Source organism: Larimichthys crocea, chromosome XII, assembly GCF_000972845.2.
Source record: "Larimichthys crocea isolate SSNF chromosome XII, L_crocea_2.0, whole genome shotgun sequence".
In the NCBI taxonomy this organism is placed as follows: Eukaryota; Metazoa; Chordata; class Actinopteri; family Sciaenidae; genus Larimichthys; species Larimichthys crocea.
Genome location: NC_040022.1, coordinates 1,694,082 through 1,714,835, shown reverse-complemented (window position 1 = coordinate 1,714,835; position 20,754 = coordinate 1,694,082). Strand labels below are relative to the sequence as shown.

General features: G+C 42.2%; 2 protein-coding genes across 2 annotated transcripts in view; both read right to left on the bottom strand.

Moving 5' to 3' along the window:
* The window catches only part of llgl1 (LLGL scribble cell polarity complex component 1), a 31,835-nt gene extending 16,958 nt beyond the window's left edge, over positions 1 to 14,877 (bottom strand). The window contains exons 1-5 of the mRNA XM_019265999.2: positions 14,499 to 14,877; positions 12,078 to 12,175; positions 926 to 1,007; positions 665 to 825; positions 269 to 415 (exon numbers count right to left, since the gene is read on the bottom strand). Of these exons, the coding sequence (XP_019121544.1) occupies positions 269 to 415; positions 665 to 825; positions 926 to 1,007; positions 12,078 to 12,175; positions 14,499 to 14,579 (569 nt within the window). The 5' untranslated portion in view covers positions 14,580 to 14,877. The remainder of the gene's footprint in view (positions 1 to 268; positions 416 to 664; positions 826 to 925; positions 1,008 to 12,077; positions 12,176 to 14,498) is intronic.
* A 907-nt stretch (positions 14,878 to 15,784) lies between these two features.
* The window catches only part of myo15aa (myosin XVAa), a 30,159-nt gene continuing 25,189 nt past the window's right edge, over positions 15,785 to 20,754 (bottom strand). Inside the window, exons 51-63 of the mRNA XM_027284863.1 lie at positions 20,639 to 20,711; positions 20,375 to 20,448; positions 19,781 to 19,863; positions 19,541 to 19,671; positions 19,327 to 19,421; positions 19,013 to 19,090; positions 18,759 to 18,855; positions 18,515 to 18,675; positions 18,208 to 18,341; positions 17,883 to 18,016; positions 17,644 to 17,777; positions 17,103 to 17,243; positions 15,785 to 16,969 (exon numbers count right to left, since the gene is read on the bottom strand). Coding sequence (XP_027140664.1) covers positions 16,868 to 16,969; positions 17,103 to 17,243; positions 17,644 to 17,777; positions 17,883 to 18,016; positions 18,208 to 18,341; positions 18,515 to 18,675; positions 18,759 to 18,855; positions 19,013 to 19,090; positions 19,327 to 19,421; positions 19,541 to 19,671; positions 19,781 to 19,863; positions 20,375 to 20,448; positions 20,639 to 20,711 — 1,437 coding nt within the window. The 3' untranslated portion in view covers positions 15,785 to 16,867. The remainder of the gene's footprint in view (positions 16,970 to 17,102; positions 17,244 to 17,643; positions 17,778 to 17,882; positions 18,017 to 18,207; positions 18,342 to 18,514; positions 18,676 to 18,758; positions 18,856 to 19,012; positions 19,091 to 19,326; positions 19,422 to 19,540; positions 19,672 to 19,780; positions 19,864 to 20,374; positions 20,449 to 20,638; positions 20,712 to 20,754) is intronic.

The window sequence follows — 20,754 nt, the reverse complement described above, 5'->3', positions numbered from 1 at the left end:
TTCCTGCATCTATGTGTGTGCGTCCGACCTGCTCAGCTGGAGCTGTGAGTGGAGGAAACTCGAGTGTTTAAAGGGAGACATACTGTGACAGGGATGAAGAGCAGGGAATGAAGACTGAGTCAGGAGTTTTAGGCAAAGAAGCGGAGAAACTACATAAAATGAATTTACTAGATAAATCCTAACTGGCTTCATATTTTATTTAATTTACATTTTTTTAATAATTCGTTGACGTTTTCATTCTGTGAAGTCATTTATACGATAGTCTCACCTCTGTGTGACCTGATCCTGGAGCAGCGTCTGGCTGTCCTTCAGTGAAAGGTGGGGCAACTCCAGGAAGTACACGCCTCCTCCCTCTGTTCCAATGCAGAGGAGGTCACATGACCTTAGCAAGAGGAGGACAGTTACCCGGGTGGCACTGAGAAGAAGAAGAGGAGGAGGAGAAAGGAGCGTGAGGCTGACATTCATTTTAGTAAGGAACAGGGCATCAATTATACACTGTGCATGATCACAACGTTTTCCAGTGACCAGCAACTACAAACTACAATATATAGAGTGCAAATACATTTATGCCAGCCATAAAAAGTACAATAATGAAGAATTGTACCTTTAAAAACAAAAGAACATAAATGAAGTTCTAAAATAGTATTAACGGGCTCTAATGTACCTGCAGCTCTCAATGCCGGGTCTTCCTGGAAGGGTGTAGCTGCTCACTTCCTGTAGACAGACCACTCCCTCTCTCTTAACCCCGCCCACCTCTCTAGGCACGCCAGCCACCAGCTCCCACAGGTGAATTGTGTTGTCATCTAGCAGCGACAACAGGCGGCCCTATCATAGAGCAAATATTCAAATATTAACATCACTTTGGAGAGAACTCTCGTCACCAAAGGGGTCTTTGCATTCAGATAATAAGTGGCTTGGAGCTTACCTGTCCAGGCAGGAAGTGGATTTGTGTGACAGCGGTGGTGTCTTTGTGTAGTCCTGTGAACTCCACACCGGGGGCACCGTAGCTGCAAGGGTTCCGTCAAGGAAATTTCCAACAAAGCAACCTTTTTACAGTGTACAGCGGTCAGAATAATGGAGCTATATGTGAATTATACATCACAGCCAGCAGACACAGCAGATCCCAAAGAGACAGTCACACAGCAGAAAAACCAAACACAGCACTGAAGAGATAATTCTAGTTTATAATAAGGTTGGGCGATCTGGACGAATATATATTGTCATTTTATTTTGTTAATTTAATGGTCTGCCTCTGAAGAACAAGTGACAGCCGCTGCTCAGCGAGACACTCACTCAACAGCAAACTGAGCCAAAGAACGAGTGAGAGGAGAAACAGCTGTAGAGCCAGAATGTTTTCACATCTAACTCTGTGGATTAAAGGTTTATTTCAACCAAACCAGAGCTGATGATTGTTTGAACAGCGGAGAGACAGAGAGATGTTTTTGGTGAGTTTTATTTTGTTTCCGTCTGTTGGTTGAATCAAATGTTTTATGAGGAGTTAACACAGCAATTAAGCGAGCCTTTGAGAGAAACTTGATTTAGAAGGAGGGTTATGTTTCTTTCTTGGCATTTTGACACACACACACACACAGCAGAAACTCCAGGACACACACACACAAATCATCAGTTATTGCGCCTTTATGAGCAGTATAGCATGCAGGGTGAAAGCTGGAGACACTAATGGGTTACTTAGAGCTCAGCAACATTTGCATAAACTATTCTCATATCACATATGTGAGTACTGATCATGTGGGAAAAGATCAAAAGGAATGTGCATGTTGTCTGAGAAGATGGAGCCAATCGTTGTTCATGTCACACATTAAGAAAATGCAGCACATTACACCACCAGGAACAATAGTTATATATCAATACAAACTGTATATCTGACTGCCACCGTCACACTGTGTTCCCTACCTCTTCTTAATGGAAAAAATGCAGAGAGACGCATGAAATATTGTTCCTTCTCCCCCTATTCAGTCCCCCTCCTTGGAGGCACTGCAGCAAGACTGTCAGGGTTACATATCAGACTCCCATCACGGTTTAAAAATATGCATTACTGTATTTTAGGACAGTTTGGTCAAAAATGTGACAACAAAATGGCAGATAGTATGTCACAGTGTGTCACACACACACATCAGCACATCTTAAAGCATCTCTTTAAAGGTTTTAAAAACAGAGACAGAAAACGTGTGACTGGGAGGAGGAGGACAGAGTGCAACACCTAACAGTTAAAACTAGTAATTCGGAGCTGTAAACCAGAAGAAACACGTTGGTTGGGTGTAATAGCAGGGAAGAAATTGGAACATTATAACAAAGCTCATAGCAATTACCAACACCAGATGACGCAGATGCTTCAAAACCAACACACTGTGTGTGTGTGTGTGTGTGTGTGTATGTGTATGTGTATGTGTAATCTTCACAGAGTCCTCCCTTTTGTTAGTCCAGTAAATGAACCCGAGATGATAAAATAAAAGCTGCACTCAAGAACTGTGACGCTGTAGACACAGCCAAGCTGAAACTGCAAATTAGCGCACAAACACACTCTTGTGAGCAATACCGACACACTTTAGTACACTGCTTACATAAGCCTGGAGGAATGTGGATTAAAAATGCAGACGAATAAGAAGAAATCTGGGGAGTTCTCATGTTTGTATTTGAGCTGCTTTGCTTTTTCCTGAAAGAAGACAAATATTCTAACTAGATACATTAAATATCCTCATTTTCCTTCTTGCTCATATCTTTGCTCGTCTCTTTCCTGTTCCCTGCTACATGCCCATGAAGAACTGTATACAAATCCACTGATCCTCATCTCTCCTTTCTTTCCCTTTATCCGTCCCCTGTGTGATAATCAAGAAATCAGCCATGTACTGCCCACTCTCCACTTTCATTAACCCTCTCTTTCCACTGCTTTCTAGCAGCTTTCTAGTTAGAAGAAAAGGTTACTACAATTTGTTTCATTGCTCTAACCAGCTTTCCCATCTCTTTCTGCCTGAAACCACTCATTTCCCCACGGGGAGTCCAGTGGACTTTTAATACCAACATTCCTCTGCTGTCTCCTTGCTCAGCTCAACGTTCCCTTCTTCAGTTCTTGGTATCCCTCTTCTCCTAACTCCTCTGCGCTCTTAATAAATAATAATTAACTCCTATGCTCAGAGAAACATACCTGCTCGCCTCTTTACCTAACTTAAATCCCTCTGCTCTCGTTCCCTCCCTATCCAAATTCCCCAGAGGCCCAGCTGAGTGTTCCAGTGTTATAGCATTCCTTCGGTGTTGTCACTTCCCGTCGCCGGGTTTTATTCACTGCAATAACACTCAGCCTCGGACAGCTGGAGGTGGAGGTGTGAAGGGAACATTCACTCACGGGTCATGAATCACCAGTCCAAATAAAGAGAGACAGAGACGAATTAATTAAGAGGCACAGAAGAAAAACAAAGTATTCTACTTCTTTAAAGAAACAGTTCATATAAAAAAAAAATACAGTTACTTGCTTTTTAGTAGAGGGAAATAGCGAGTCTGGCACTGTTTAAAAGATTTCTGCCTACCAGCACCTCTAAGGATCACTTACTAACACATTATATATAATTTATTTATTATACAGGGTAATATGGGGGACCATTTCTTGGCTGCAGGGTAGTGACTTCCTGGAGTATCCCCTATTGCCTGGAAATTATCACAGGAAGTTACTGCACCTGGCAAGAAATAGTCCAGCATTTAACCCCCCATGACACCTCAACATGTCTACATGTTTTTGGACCTTCAGGCACAGCCTGGCTAGCTGTTTCCCTCCTGTTTCCAGTCTTTACACTCAGTTGAGCTAACAGTCTGCTGGCTGTGGCTTCATCTTTAATGGATGGACACATTTCTTCTCATCTAACTCTCAGCAAGAATGTGCATTTCCCAAAAAAAGTCAAACTACTGCCTTATGCAACCAAAGAAAGAATGTTAAAGTGCAGCACTGTATGGTACACTGTCGAACAGCTGTGTTACAAGAAGACAGGATGTGCAAAGTAAAAGGTTGACAATCTGTCCTGCAGGAAAAGATGATGCAACACAAATGATAACAGCACTGCTGTGCTCTAAAGTCAGGAGAGAAAAATCTGACTCCCACAGCTGTGTAAGACAGATGGACAGCAGTGGTTTGTGTGTGTATCCCAGGTATGCGACAACCGCCGCAGCTCATTCATCACAAATCTATACAGCTTCTCCCACAAATTTAAGCTGGCTGTGCAAAATAAGACTGCATGGAAAGCTGTCAGTGCACAGAGAAAAAAAATAAGACCACTAATGACTGTTTAAGACTGTGTCAGAGCCTTGACACTTGGCTGGTCTGTAGCACCTCTGACAGGAACCAGGAACGAGGCACTGTGATCTCCGATTTCAAACCTTGTCCTTCCACTCAACCCCAAATAAATATGTCCAACAGGCAGCAGAACAGAAGGGCAGAGGTTCTCACTGCTATAAGGAGGTGGACAAACAAAGGGTGTTCAGAAACTGCAAAAAAGAAAAACTGTGGCACATGGTTCACCTCCCCCCCCACACACACATACACAAACGCACACATACACACATACACTTCCTGGTGCTGGTGATGTCATTGGACAGCTGGTGGGGGGGATTCCCGGTGATGATGTCATCACCTTCTCAATGGGGACAGCTGTAGATGGAGTCCCGCTTGTTGTAACTTCATTATAAATGTGTGTGTGTTTGTGCGTCTACTCTGAATTAAGCTCCCTGCCCCCATGGGATCAGCTCATTGGCCAAGCCCTACAATAGTTGTGGGCAGTTAATAAATGTGTAAATGTGTCAGCACGCTGGCTTTTCTCTGCAACAGCCAGGCTGTTAAATACAGATACATAAATTCACACACATATACACACACATGCAGCCACAGCCTTGTTGTGTTGTTAAGTTGTTGTTATCTTAACTTATTTGCCATTGTTAGGGTGTTAACATGCAAATATTTGAAAATTTACACGTCACACAAAGTACAGAGGCTGATTGGAAATTAATGTTGCAGGTATTTGGTTATAAACCAAAGTATGATACAGATTAACAGTTTGACCGGTTGATATTCATTCAATAAAGACATTTCAATCTGGATTAAGGGTGTGGACAGACAAATTATCATCCGATTATCATCCCTGGAGCCATACTGCTAGCTAAAACCTCTTATTCTGACAAACACAGAGGCCTGATGCCATTTGAAAACAATCCACATGAAGACATGCTTAAATTTAAGATATGTGGATAAATAAAAAAAATGGTGATAAAGATGAAAGGAACTGCTGCAAATTCTCAGGATGCCTGACCAAGAACATCAGAGGCTTCTCCCACAGTTCAAACAGACACACACACACACACGAAGGGCATGAAGGATAAATGCAGTCGGGTCAGTACTCTGTAATGAACTGGAAACTGTGACTCAAAGCAGTAATTCAAAAGTCTCCTCAATCCAATTTGAATGTGAAAATAATATAATGTTAATAAAATGAACCACAGAAATTCAGACAAAGGCCACTCAGAGCTGTGTGTAAATAGTTTAAGATGATACAATTTTGAAATAAACGTTCAGGGCGTTCCCTAAAAAAAGTTCAGAAAGAGAAAGATCGTAACTTTGAGCAACCTGTTGAATGACGCACGGGTTTAACTGTGCTGCTCAGTGCGAGCAAACCATTCATCAAGCTACATGTTCAGAGTGGAACGTGCAAAGATTTGCTGCATTGCTCAACAGAAAACCCTGAAACACACACACAATGGAGGCCTACAGTAACTCATAATCACTGAATCACTGTCTCTTCCTCACGCGCACACACACACACAAGTGCGATTGCCCAGTGATGCAGAGAGAACGCGTTAGCAAGGATAAAGCGATTTCACGGTCTGAATACAGACAAACAGAAGGCATTGTCCTCTATGCGGACACACGCACACACACGCAACAGAAGATAGGAACGGACAGGAAGGACGGTTTGCTGGACCCAAGGATGAAGTTTACCACACAGAGAGAGAATCAAACCATCTACACTGGAAAAAAGTCAGAAAAGTTTAAAAAAGAAAACTTTAAGACTTCAAACAACAAAGCTCTTAAACTTCTCGAGGCATCATCTGTAAGCGTTTTCTCAAACTCCCTTTCTTCCCTACACACACAAATACACACAAGTCCTCAAACGTCTGGCAAAAAACAGTTGACAACAAGACAAGCCAAACAACTCCACCCACCCACTAGAGAAACAATCCTGTCTCATTTGCATCCTCTGCCTCAGCTAGTACCTCTCCACCTCCCCTCTGTGCAGACATCCTCCCCCGACACAGTCACACTTGACAATATACTGGACTGTCACATTAGCAACAAAACACTACAGTGTTTATCTAGAACGCGACAAACATTCATGGTCCCAAGATTTCATTGATCCCCCTGTCTGTTTTCCTCTGGTGCCACCCTGAAAGTCATGTTGCCTTCATGATGAATTGTCATCACTCTGGTCTCCTTCAAGATTAGAACTTGTTCACAGTGGTGAACATAGTAAACGTCATGTTACCATCGTCACTGTGAGCATTTTAGCGTTTAGCTCTAAGTCAAAATCCACATTTGAAAAGAATCTAAACAGATCAAGACTGATCTTTTTTTTTTTTGACTCAAAGCTCTTGATCGTCTAAACCATAAATATGTCAAACATCAGATAAATAGGCAAACTGTTAAGCTTTGCCAATGAATACTCTCTTTCTCTCACTTTAATTCAGCCCTGCAGGAATCAATTGTTTTCACAGAACTCTGATTTGTCAGTTCCGTTAAATGTTTTCTTTTTCGTTCCTCAAGTCTGGTCAACTTGGTAAGACCACACAGCCTTTATCCCCACAGACAGGCCCCTCAAAGTTGTCACCAACAGGGAAAGCGAATGCGTGTGTGTGTGTGTGGGTGTGTGTCCATTCATCTGTAAGTGTGTATAGGTGTGGGGGTGAGGAAGGACCGGCACAGACCAAAGACAGGGGACAGAGGAGGGAGGAGAGGTTGAGTGAGACAGAGAAAGCAGAATAGTGATTGAGGAGTGGGGTTGGATTTGAAAAAGGTCCTGCCATTCTTTAGGAATATCAATGAGATACAAAAAGACAGAGAGATAGTGGTAGAAGAAACGTGATAGTGAGAAAAAGGCTGAAGATAGTGAGCAGTGAGAAAAAAACTTCACAGAGACAGAGTGTCTTTAGTGTTATACATGTCCACACCCTCTTCTCTGAGACAGAGTTAGGAGAGAGAGGGCAGTGTGTGGGTTCAACTTGGTTAGAGAGCTACCAGACAATTAAATACCAACATGTCGATTTATGTAATGCAGAAACAACAACAAAAAAACCACAGGTTACATAACATTTTGTAGTATTTTCTCTACAAATTAGCCTCCAAGACCAGCCAGAGTCTCAGCTACAGTCTGCAGCTACACATAAAAAACTAATTAATGTGACTTGGTACGAGTGAAAAGCTGGCAATAAAAAAGGGCAGGAAAGGCCATAGCTGTGTAACAATTTAAGGGAAATTGTGTTGCACATGGGGAATTTACTGTTTTCGCCACAAATTACTAGAACTTTGTTGACTTGGAGGACAGATAAACAATTCTAGATTCCTTCACATTAAGTTAAAGCAGCTGTCAAAGTGTCTTTAGTGTTATACATGTCCCCACACCCACAATGCAAAAGTGGATGACACTGAAGCTACGACGTGGGCAAACAGCGCTACTAAAATATGAAGAAATGCCAGTTAAAAAAAAAAAAAAAAAAACTTAAAAAGACAACACCCGATGATGCTGTGTGGTGTGCGTGTGACCAACAGGATGTCAGACAGACGGAGGGAGAGCTGACAGCTGGAGCACACCCACAAACATGCGGATCAAAGCTGCGCTGCGAGTGTGTAAATATTAGCCCGTCCTCTGGGCTGCTGGATTGTCGATACCAAAGCTTCGTGGTTCGTGGAGTTTCAGTGTGATTCAGCACTTACCAGACTGTCCAGAAAAAAGCAAAGTCACAGCCCACAGTTACATAGGGTGTGTGGCAAGTACTGTTAATACTGTACGCATAGTTTTCTCTTAACTGATGCATTTTTACCAAGAAACTCTGCTGTCTGACGTGCTGAGCTGCAGACTTATAATACCCTCCAGTCTGTGACTACTTCTCATCCCCAGCAACTGCGCTGGTTGTCTTGGAAACCGATTCAAAAGCTTCCTTTATTAAGACTAGACTCAGCAACAAAGCTCTTACTCACCCTATCTGCGCACACACACACACACACACACGCACACACACACAGGGAGGGTTAACCCAGGGCAGCCCAACACGCATTCTTCGACAGGAGACAGACTCCCTAAGAATCGCCCCACCACCCCCGCACTTGATCTCTCTCGACATACACAAGAAAAAAAGTCCACACCACATTGTCCCCTTCCCTCTGCTGAGCCCCAGTCTGTGGTCGATTGCAGAAACTCTCAGGGCGTAATATGACTCTGCCTTTATAAACACGCAGAGAGTGAGGGAAGGAGGAAAAGGAAAGAACAAGTGAGAAACTCAAGCAAGAGGTTGAAGGAGAGTGCACGTGAACAAGAGGAGAGATCGTGTCAGGATGGAGAACAGAAGTTCAAACAATAAAATAAAAAACACTCAGATTTTTACAATTTTCCACTCCATCTTTTGTAATTGTGTCAATAAACTCGACGTCTACTTGAGCAAACTTGCTCTTCAGCTTTTTTGTCTTCGCTCGTGAACTGTTCAGGCGTCAGTGTGTGCGAGAATCAAACCACACATCTGGCGCTGTAAGCTGGAATTGTGTGTGAGAGCCTACTACAGTACTAGTAGGTATGCTGGCAAGCACGTCCAGGTCAATTTCATGTCAGTGAGTCTGTGAGATTATCAGGGAATGTGCACACACAGACACACACACACACACACACACACACACACACAGAAGATATACTTATTTAAAATGAAGGTTAACGTTTCAACCAAACTTTATTTTCAGAACTGACATCAAAGCTGAAAAGATTATTCCATCGACAGAAAAATAATCTGAAATGATTAATCAATTGCCAAAATAGTTGCAGTCACTCAGGAAATCTTCCACAAAAACACGAAACATTATCTGCTTCCAGCACTCGTTTCATGTCATTGTATAAACTCAAGAACTTTTTTGCAAGCAGTCTGAAGACAGAAGCTGGGCTCTGAGACATTTTGGACATATTATAGACCAACTAACTATCCGAGAACATAATCAGCAGGTTTTTCGACAATAAAAAGAATCACATCTTAAAAATCTGAAACTCCTTCTTCCTGGTTTGTGTCGTTTTAAAGCTGACTGACACTCCTGTGACGTGCAGAAAAACAGCTAGGAGGTGATCTAATGCAGATGTTCCTGAACTTTCATGGGCCATGGCCTTCTGAAAGTCTACACTTTGTCAGGTTGCAGGAGTTATATAAGATGAATTTTACCTCTCGGGCGGTTTCACCTGAATGATTTTAAAAAGGTGTAAAAAGATGAAAATTAGCCCCGTGTTCTACAAGGAAATCCCAGGCTTGGGAACCACTCATCTAATGCAATGAAGGTGTGAAACAAGATACTGCACGTCTTTATACTGCTGCAGAATGACTCTTATTATACTCTTCACTCTTGTTATACTCTGCAGGAATACACGCTGACTTTTCAGAAATTCCAGCAGCAGCTGGGACCTTGTTAAAAAGCAGGATGACTAGTCTGAGCTTTCAGTCGTTTTGTTAGAGAAGGTAGTGCAGTTATTTCACCTCCCTCTTCCATCTCCTTTACACTCCCTTGTCTTCGCTGCCTCTGTTTATCTCCACCTCTCCCCTCCTCCATCTCTCCCCCCATCCATCTCCCTCTGGGGTGCAAGTGCCTGGCACCACCAGCCCCTCTCTCTCTCTCCTTCTCTCTCTCTCTCTCTCTGAAAGCTGCATCTCAAAGAGTTGATTCTCCAGTCGAATGCATCTGCACACAACACACAACCAGCCTCCCTTCTCTCACACACGCACACAGATGAATGTTCAACGTTAAGTAACCATAAAGAGTCACTTAAATCATACACACAGATTCAAACACTCGCATGTTTGTGCTGATAAGTCCTGTTTCACGCTCCACGCTGCAGCTCGCATGCCCCCCGAATTAAACACGTGAGACAAACGTGAAACATGTGAGGCAAACATGCAAAACAAACACGCTGAACATATGCTTTAAACTCTCCAAGGTCTTCATTTTCTAAGAAGGACAGGGCTTGACCAGTAAACAAGCAGAAAAGACAACAACAAGGCAGCAGAATGAGGTTATCCTGCTATTAAGCTGCAGAACCGTCATTGAAATAATAACAGAGCTGGCAACCAGAGGGAGATGAGCGAGATCAATAACGTGTCACAGAGTTGTGTCATGCGGACGGTGCACGAGCCTCCAGAGCTTCTGGAACTTTTGACACAAAGGACGCTCTCAGCCAAATTATGGTCTTCGCCGCGATGCATCTCCCGAGCCAAACCAATACTCATTTCCAGCACAGCCTTTACTCAGTGTGTCCCAACTCACTCACAAACTCACACAAACAGTCTTGCATTGCCACACTGCCAGGGAGTTGGGGGTTAGATTCCCACTGACCGCAAGCTCAAAAATGCATTTATGGTATTCGGAGCCTCCAAGAATAAAACCATCCACTCAATACTTTATGTAATGATGTTGTTGTTTTGTTTTTCGGTCTTGGTCTAATTTTCATAGCTCTGGCCAATGGTCCGATGGGCTATAATAAAGATTTTACTCACAGAGTTAACTGCAGTGATCTGGAGGGAGTGACAGCCTTACAGATGAGTAAAGCAGGGCATGAGATGATGATGCACGCAGGTGGTGAAGAAACCCCCACTTTAACCAGGTCATCTAAACCACTGAACGTCGGTGCACCTGAAATGTCAACTGTTTGCCAGTACCTGTGAAACTACAAAACACAAACGTTTTCTGGTACGGGGGTCACTCATCCCTTTCTATAAAAGACCAAAATGTGGGAAAAATGTCACTACAACCCAAAGGAATCATGACCACAGCTATGAAAATAAAACACAGATTGTAAAATATGATTTTACTTTTTTGCAGTTTAGACTGCAGTGACAGATCAGCCCTCTTCAAATCAGTGGTGCAGACAGTGCAACTTCCCCACAGACAGCACACACACACACTTCTCCAGTGAAGTGATGTTATATAAACAGCTCTGCTGCAGAGATCTCTGATCACTATTTCCTCAACATTCATGAGCCGTCATGAGAGCAAGAAAACCAACAGTGCACGCTACAAAAAAACCCCCAAAAAAACACTAAATAGTACGAAGCCTTTCTGTTGGCGTGTGTTTTTTCTTCAATCAGTACAACCTTCACAGGAAACACCAAAGTACATGACATTAAAAGAGCACAACAGGTGCGTGGAGCCGATTTCCGTAAACATCAAAACCCACAGTGGCAGAAGGCACTGTACTCTACACTGCAGAGCTGATGTAGAGATAAACCGAGCGGCATTTCAAAGATGTCAACAGACAAAACCGGAAGAAAAACTATTTCTGTACTCTACCAGTCACTGCCCAGGCGTTTCCTTTGATAGCTATTATCCTGCGAGTTGTATTCGGCTGTGACTAAGGGCTGAATCATATGTTTTTAATTAATTTGATAAAGCTTTTTTTTAATTAATCAGTGCATAATTTATTTCTTATGCTAGCAGGTTCCTGACTTGTTAACTACCTAAAGATTCTGGACATGTGGACTGAAGGGCAAGCTGATTCAGCGGCTGTTATTCTTTGTCTTCGATAAAACGATTTGAAAATTTGCGAATGAGGAAATTTGGATCAGTAAAAGTCAATGACAGTATAAAGAATGGACAGCGTATTTGGGACGTCACCCACAGGTTTCTGAAGAGCCGCTTTGCATCTCTGAATCTGCAGCTCTGGCCGCTGCTATGTTGGTAGTCCTGTCTCATCCGCAGCAGGTTGGCCCTTGGTAGAAGCTCCTTATCTTACTGTGACTGACGGCCCTCTGTCAGATGCATGAGCTCAATGATAATAAAAGGATACACTTTGATGGCTCCTGATTTTGTCCCGATGGCCATAAGTTGCAGCTTGGGGTCAAAGGCCAAAGCACTGGGCTGATGAGGGAACCCATGCTCCACGGTCTATGAGAGAAGCACAGCAGGAAAGACAAACAGATGAGAGATTAACACATGAGACAAGAATGAAGAAGACAACAAAAAACACACTGATTTATATTTTTGACAGTTCTTTCTTTAACGCCTGTCTGCAAAAGTGTCTGTGCAGTCAGCGAGGCGTCTAAAAGGGAGGACCCCCTTTATAAAGCGAGAGGAAAGTTCTTAAAAAAGCACTGCAGCCGCATTGCTTCATTAAAAACGCTCTGCAGACTTTGTTCAATGGGATTAACATCATTTCACAGCTTTTCCTTCTGCCTCTGACAGCTGGGGAAGCATTCACATCTACAGAGGCAAAAAAAACAGAAACTTTACAGATACCTTAACCTACTTTAAAGAGGTCGAGGGGGTCTTTAAAGTTTTGTGGCCTCTGTGATGGAGAAATTTGGAAAGGAGTTATTTAACTTGGACACCATGAGGTAAATATGATATGGTAAAACATTAACTCTTTGTTTCTTCAAAGCACCGGTCTGATCACACACACACACACACATCAAAGTAACACTCCTGTTGAGAGACCACCTCTGTGATCGTCGTGGCAGCTGGTGCCAAACCTTTAAAAAAGAAAAAAGTGTGTGTGCTGTTGTCGCAGTCCAACAAACAGTTCATGGACTTCAGACTTGATGCAGCCAACCAAACTACACACTCTATTACTGTCAAAAAAACTTTTACTGACATTCTTTGAATACACTTTTCATGTCAAGAAAATTCAATCATCAATCCAATCCACAACTTAAAAGTCAAGCAAAACAGCCACAAATTTGCTGCTTCCAGCTTCTCAAATGTGAAAATGTGCTGTTTTTCTGAAGTCTATGAGTTTGCATCCTTTTGGAGAAAATCCCACCTTATTTTGTTGCCACTACCTCTGATCACCTCTTTCATAAAACATACAGCAAATCTTTGGGTTGTGGACAAAACAAGACATTTGAGGACGTCGCCTTTGGCTTTAGAAAACAGCAATCAACCTTTTTTTTAACAATCTTCTGACATTTTATGGACCAAACAACTATTTGATTAATCTGGAAAATGATCATCAGATTACTTGATAATCGTTAGTTGCAGCCCTAAATTGAATTCATGCACAACTCTTTCAAACAAGCTTGTTTCCTTTCAACATGTGCGCCATAATAAAGACACCACACTAGCTGAATGGACCTCAATGGGACTGTGAACCACGACCTATGACAATCTGATCTGTCAGAAAGAGAAGAAACATGTCAGTTTGTGTGTGTTATTCATCAAAGAAATACCAGCTTGTAATTGGATGATGCTTTGTGTGCAAATTCAAGAATTTATTATTATTATTAGCTGTGGATTTATTAAGCAAGGCGTGAAAAGAAAAGGCACTTTTATGAGATTACGCCGCCCAGTGTGGGCTGCTGACTGAGGTTGATATCGACATGTCCATTCACTGTGCGTGATAAATTGTGACATCAAAAAGTTTGATCAGCCTTGCCCTCTGGGACAATCTGCTCTACTTTTTCTGAGCGATGACACAACATGCAGACAGATTGTGGCTTCACCTAACCTGAGTTCAAGGCCACCATCCTGCACGACAGTCTATATAAGTGTACTGTAAAGTTGGCTGCAGCCCACCAGTTTAGAAACAGTGACAAAGGTGACAACATGCAGCTCCGCTGAAAGAGGAGATCCTGCCTGGTGGTGGAAGGATAATGTTAACTCAGGGGCTTCAGGAAGCTGAGGTTTGCTGTACATGAACTGGTTTCATACCATGCCAGAGTTGAGTAGCATGAAATATGACACTCGTGGTTTCACACACACAGACAGACCCTCAAAAAACACTGAAACAAGAAGAGAGAGCAAGCTTTCACACACACACACACACACACAGTCATCTTGCTCAATATCTGAGCATCAAAGTGCTGCAGCTCACACTGATCTCACCATCACTGATGGTTAATTACAGCAGTGTTGGCTCTGTGAGGAGAAGTTTCACCCCCCTCTCTCTCTCTCTCTCTCTCTCTGTCTGTCTCTCGGTTCTTGTTCACTTTAAACGCGGGGCCTCGTTTGGATGAAAGCCAATTAACACACGCCGTGAAAACAACTGAACCCCGCAAACACACATCAACAAAGCGTCCATCAGCAGCTCGATGCTGGAAAACAAACACACACACACACAGAGAGAGAGAGAGGAGAGCAGGAGAGGAGCGGCCGGTTTAATGCCGCAAAGACTTAAAAACCTGGTCCTGTTTTGAGATAGTTTGTAAGAGAGGAGGAGGAGGAGGAGGAGGAGGAGAAGAGGAGCCCCTCTCCCTCCGTCCCGTTACTTTACCTTGTTGAAGGCGAAAAGCTCCTGTTTTATCTTCTCTCTCTGAGGGTCGGTGCCCTGCCGACGAAACCTAAACTTCATCATCTTGCAAAGGGAGGGTGTTGTTGGGGAGAGAGAGGGTGAGGCGAGGCAGGAGGGGGACGGAGACAGGAACACGGAGATAACGACCCGGGGTAGTCGGACGATGCTAAGCTAGCTAACCGACTAGCCCATGCAGGCTGAAAGCTGCGACGCTGCTGCTGCTGCTCCTGCGGCGGCTCTCCTCCTCCTCCTCTGCTCCCTCCTGGTGCTGCTTAGGTCGCGGTGGGTTTGACCACAGCCACCACCTCCCCTCCGTTCGCCCCCTCCCCTTCCCGGTTCACACGGACCCCGTCGTTGTTAACCAATGAGGGCGAAGAAATCTGCGAGCAATTACACAGAGACGCCCACACAGCCCCGAGAGGAGAGATGGGGGGTGTTCGGTTTGTTGTTAGGGGACGCACCGGGTGCACGTCACGACGTGTAACCGCCAAGACAAGTCGAGGAACGGTGTGTCCGCTACAGCAAATGAAACTACCACACACAGTAAATAGCTTGTAAGAGTTAATAAATTTGTTCACTTTCTATTGTTGAATTATATTTTATGACTGCAGCTATAGTAAAACATTTTGGGATGATGTTAATTACTGGTTGTCTGTCTTCGTTTCTTGGAATAAATGCTTGGTATCATAGATAGAAAGGACATGAACTGACCTTAAATACTGTTATTATATTTGGTATTTTACCAGAATCAGAATCATGTTTTCATTTCATTCCTTCATTTTTTTTCCCTTTTTATTTTATGAAGGTAAACAATGGCAATAGTCTGTTGAAACCACTGACAGTAAAAAGGAATGCGTTCACCCGCCCTTAATATAATCTGAACAGGTGAGTTATATATAAATTCACCCTCACCTGAGTTGTCACAAATGGGGAAATTTGCTATACAGATCAAAAATGTTTTTTGTACCAGGCTGTGAATTTGTTTATTTCTGCTGTGGAGTTGGACATTTTATGGAGATTGACTTGTTCTGTAGCCAGCCTCAAGTGGCCGTTTGAGGAACTGTAGGAGGTTGCCACCTGGTTGAAACTGAACATTGATGTTGTCTTAAAATCTCTAACTGTTATTTTAAGTATTTGTTTATGTATTTTATAAGCTTTATTTATGCATTTAATCTGTTTCCTGTGCTGTGTAAATATTTTCTTTGTAAATGTTTCTGTTCTTTAAAAAACACAAATTCACACATCAGAATCATTTATGCTACAAACTTTAATGTACAACATTATTCACATGTATTTAGATATGTACAACATATATTTACAAAACATATATACATTATATTGTATAAATCATCATTTTTAATTAGTGCAAAGTGTTCAATGATGTGGCCGATAACTGTGTGCCAAAAATGTGCTTCCATATATTTTTCCTTGATTTCATGACAGGGAAGAAAATAAGAATATTAAATTAAATTGTGGCTTGTTCCTGTGGCTGCTTTCTCTTTGTTTCCATTTTTAATGTAATGAAACTTAGAAATTAAAAATGAATTATATGGGTTCGCTGCTCTTGCATGTAGGTCCAAGCCTCTAATAAAAAACATATTTATCGTGCTAAACCACAAGCATCTGTTAATGTTAAAGGGAAGATAAGGTTTTACTTTTCCGTTTGAGTTTTTCACACATTTCAGTTTCTTTGTACGGAGCCCAACTGCAGCAGGGATTCTTACCCTCAGTGCAAGACCACATTTTAATTCAATGTCGCTGTAGGATCAAGGCTAATCAAATCACACAATTCTTCTGAAGTGGGGAAGTTAAAGTCAATTAAAGGCTTTATCCATTATATTCTCAGCCCTCAAAAGCAGCCATGGCAAGACAAGATCTTAAACAGTTTTGGCTTAAAAGATAAAACTAAAAACATTATTGAGTTTGGTAGTAAAAGGACTTTCAATTTCTACTTCTTACATTGCATCATAGACACATGTATGCATTAAGCTCAGGCGTAAATGTGTGCAGGTCTGTGCTGACATATTGTGTGTATGTGATTAAGCCTTTAATAATCTTTTTTAAGCAGAAATGCCCTATTCCAGATCTCAAATGTGAATATTTGCTGGTTTTCTTATTCTTCTGTGATGGTAGACTGATTATATTTGGGTTTTGGACAAAATAAGCCATTTCAACATAACTTTGGCTGTTGGAAGTAGTGATTTTGATGTATTCTCTGATATTTTATCGACGTTGCATAAACATGACGTTTACATATGAAAATATTGTAAAATGTGTAAAATAGAGGTAGATGCAGTACTTTTATGAGGCATACAGTGTGTTTTCTCCGTGTGTGCATGTGCGTGTTTGTGCTAAAGCAGAGTGATTTCGCTTGGTGGCAAAGTGAGTCTCTTTTCTCTGACGGACAACATGTTCTCCATGTGCATGGCAATAACTCGGCACAGCTCCAGACCCTGGAAAACACACATTCATACACACAGCATAGCATTTAAAGTGAGCAAAATGCACAGGGGAAAAGTTTACATATTTACTGTATATTTAATGTATTTTATCAAAGCTGCCTGTGTCACACACACACACACACACCTGCTCCAGCTGTAGCTGTGTGATGCGCTGGTTGAGCAGGTCTCCTATCATGATCTCCACATATGGATAACTAGAGCCTGAAGTTGGTCTCTGGGTGCGAGTTGATTGGACCTCCTTCAGAGGGAAACGCATCATGGCCTCCTAATCACACACAAAACCAAATATATGTATGAATACACACACAAATACACACTTACAACATACTCTAACAGGCAGACATTAAAAGTCACATATAATATACAAAATATAAAATTTAATATCAAAGTAAATGTTTTATTTCTTAATTTATTTAGATTTAAAAAATGATAGGATGGAGAGAAGAAGTCTTCAAACACTATAAACAGCAGAGGGAGCGAATTGCTTTGGGTTTGTGAAGTAAATGTGAAATCCGGCCTCATATTCCCGCTTTACACATCCAGCTGCCCCGATGCCAAATTTTACCAGCTGGCCATGAAATATGAACTATGTAACATTTTACACAGGCCGGACTGTGTGGATGCTTTGATTTGCATGCATGATTGTGAGAATCTGTGTGACCTACATGAGTATCCTTGTTAAGAAAGTGCAGTCCATTCAGATTCACAGCCAGGATGCAGGGGGCTTGGATGGAGGCGGAGCTACAGCTCTGGATGTAGAAGAAGGAGGAACCGAACATGGGGAAGGCGCTGACCAGACCTGGACAAAACACACCAAGACTCGTTTTTATTATGGCATGGTGTAACATGGTGTATGTTTTACATTTTGTTACACACACACGCACACACTCACATAGAGCCTTACCAAGGAACTGTGCACGGGCCTGATGTGGGTTTAAGGGCTGCACCTGCTGCATGTGTTGAGTTGTCATGTTCAGCCATGGCTGTGAGCCCTGTTTACCATAGAACGGTGACGGGACAGACTCCTGCACTTCACGGCTAAAAACACACACACACAAAAGAACAAACCAGAAGCAACATTGTAGCAATGTAGGCAGCACTGAATGTTGTTGTGTGTTTTTGTATATTTAGCATATGGTCATGTGTCAAGTTATGTTTTGTAGTGTGTCTGTTTGTCAAAAAGTGTACTGTATGTCTATGTATGTGCATGTGTATGTCTGTATATTTACAGGGTGGGCAGGTAGATGGTGTCCTTGGCACGGTGCTGTAGGGCAGCCAGTCTGGCAATCTGCTGCAGATGCTGATCACTGGCTTTACCCTGAGGAACCACGGTCAGCAAGGCCTTCAGGTAGTCTGGCAACACCTTGAACAGAGTAAAGTTTTGTCCGTGTTCATTTTGTTGCTCATTTTGTGACAGGAAATTTAAAATCTTGACACATCTTCCATGTCGGACTGTGGCTTATGAGGAGAACATGTGATAGCGTTTCTGCAATGGGGAATGTAGATATAATATCTACAGATCAAATAGATCTTCACCTGATTATAGTGCATGGTGACGTAGAGTTCATTGTCAAGTTTCAGAGCCAGACTCCATATGACTCTCCTGAACCACAGACTGTAGTTGGTATCCACCGGCTCTGCCTCAGTCGCGATATCAAGGATGTACTCACGCTTGTTCAGGGGACGCACATTCTGACCTACGGGGACACACACTTCAGTTATTACCTGTTTATCTATATAGCTTTTGCATCTCCACTATTACAAGCAAGAGCCTTGTTACCTTTGTGTGTGACCAAAAAGACAGCATATTCGTCCAAAGCCTCCAGCCTGTGCAGTCCCATCTCATAGCAAAGCTCCTCGATGACGTCCGAAGCAACCTGAAATAGAGAATCATGTTAGCCTATGAATGCAGAATCTGTTTGTTCTGATCATGTCATGTCTGTCCAACCCTTAGCATGGTGGATGGATGCTTTTCTACAGAATCAAAATGATATTATTTCACTGGATGTGTGCATGCGTGTGTGTGACACTCACAGAGCACGTCTTAATTTTCAAGTGCCTCTCAATTCCACCTGGCAGCAGGAACAGCTGTCTCTTGGAGCTCCGCCCAGCCTGCACGCAAACAACCAATCAGAGGGAGGCGTCACACAGGAGTTAACACCAGCATGTTACTGAGAGTAGGAAAGCAGCTGCTGAGCAGTCTCACACATAAATGTGACAGATGTCTTAAATAGACTATTCTATTCTGTACTTATTTAGTACTATAGTATTAAATAAGTCATTCAAACACGCATGCCTATTATATATATATATATATATATATATAGATGGCTGAATTAGAGACTAACCAGCATAGCTTTGAGTTCCATGCTGTTGGGATACTGTATGCGCCCGCCATATTGAAAAGTCCTCCTCAGATTCTGCTCACATGCATTGGCAATACCTGTGAATTCAGCACAGCAGCCAATCAACACTTTAAATCAATGATCAGTGACTCAGACTAGTGTCAGATTGGTAGTGATGGACTGATTGAGTGTGATGGGTTGTTGATGGATTGTCTACCTTGATACTGCATCCCAGGGGTGGCACAGGCGTCCTGCAGAAACTTCAACACAAATGGCTTCATAACATCAGAGCAGCGATGGTAAGCTGTCAGGATGTACAACAGCCTCCATCCTCTCTGACAACTGTCCCTGCACAATAATATATAGACAAAGCTGTAAATTAGAGTCTCGCCATGGCAATGCAAGAACTGATGGAGTCCTCAGTCAGCATGTGATTTGAAATGTAGAAGAGTCTTACGGTTTGGAGCTGGTGTTGGCAGTAACTTGCTTCATCACCTGGCAGTAGGCTTCATCCTTTATCAGGCCATGGTCCGCACTTAACTACAATTATGAGCACATTTCGAAAACACACAGATGTTTGTTTCAGGCTTGTTGTTGTCATAAAGCCATGCATTTATGCATATATGAGTGTTATTTATGATTATAATATATATTTATATACTGTATATATTATGCATACAGTATTTGTTGCATTGTTTTTTATGATAAAATTGGAGTTTTTATTATTGTCCACCAGATGGCAGCATTTATTCATGTTTGCCTATTTAGAAAAAAATGACATGCTATTTTTCTGGTCTCCACTAAAGGACATTGGTTCATATTTATGGAACACTACATGCAATATGAATAGAAGAAAATAGAAAGTATAGTAAAAAAAAAACAGGAAAATAGCATGTTTTTGTCCTAAAGGGCAAACATGAGTAGTTTTCTGACAGAGTTTTTTGTCCCTAACTCGCTCACAGGACCCTTCATTAAAGTGAGGCGCAACAGTTAATAATTTATGTGCGTATCAAATATATGAGTGTGTGTGTGTGTGTGTTTGCCTGTGTACCTTCAGTATAGTGGTGACCAGGTCTTGCTCAGTCTGACCCTTCAGTGGGAAGTCACCCATGAACTTCATTATGGCTGTACAAAAACAATCACATCACACACATGTCAACATGGACACATGATCTCATGAATATGATCTGAAGACATGTATTTCTTTCCACAACAGCAAACAATTCATTTAAAATATTAGCATCTGTAGCCACTGACTACTTCTCTGCCTTCCTCTTCTTTCTCCTATATGCATCTATCCTCACTCTCTTCTCACCTATGAAGATGTCAGCAGCCACTCTGTTCATTCCACTGTCGGAGAAGTCGATCAGAGACTCCTGGATCGGAGACTGGACAGACAAGAACCAAACATAAGTTTGTGCAGCAGTAAAG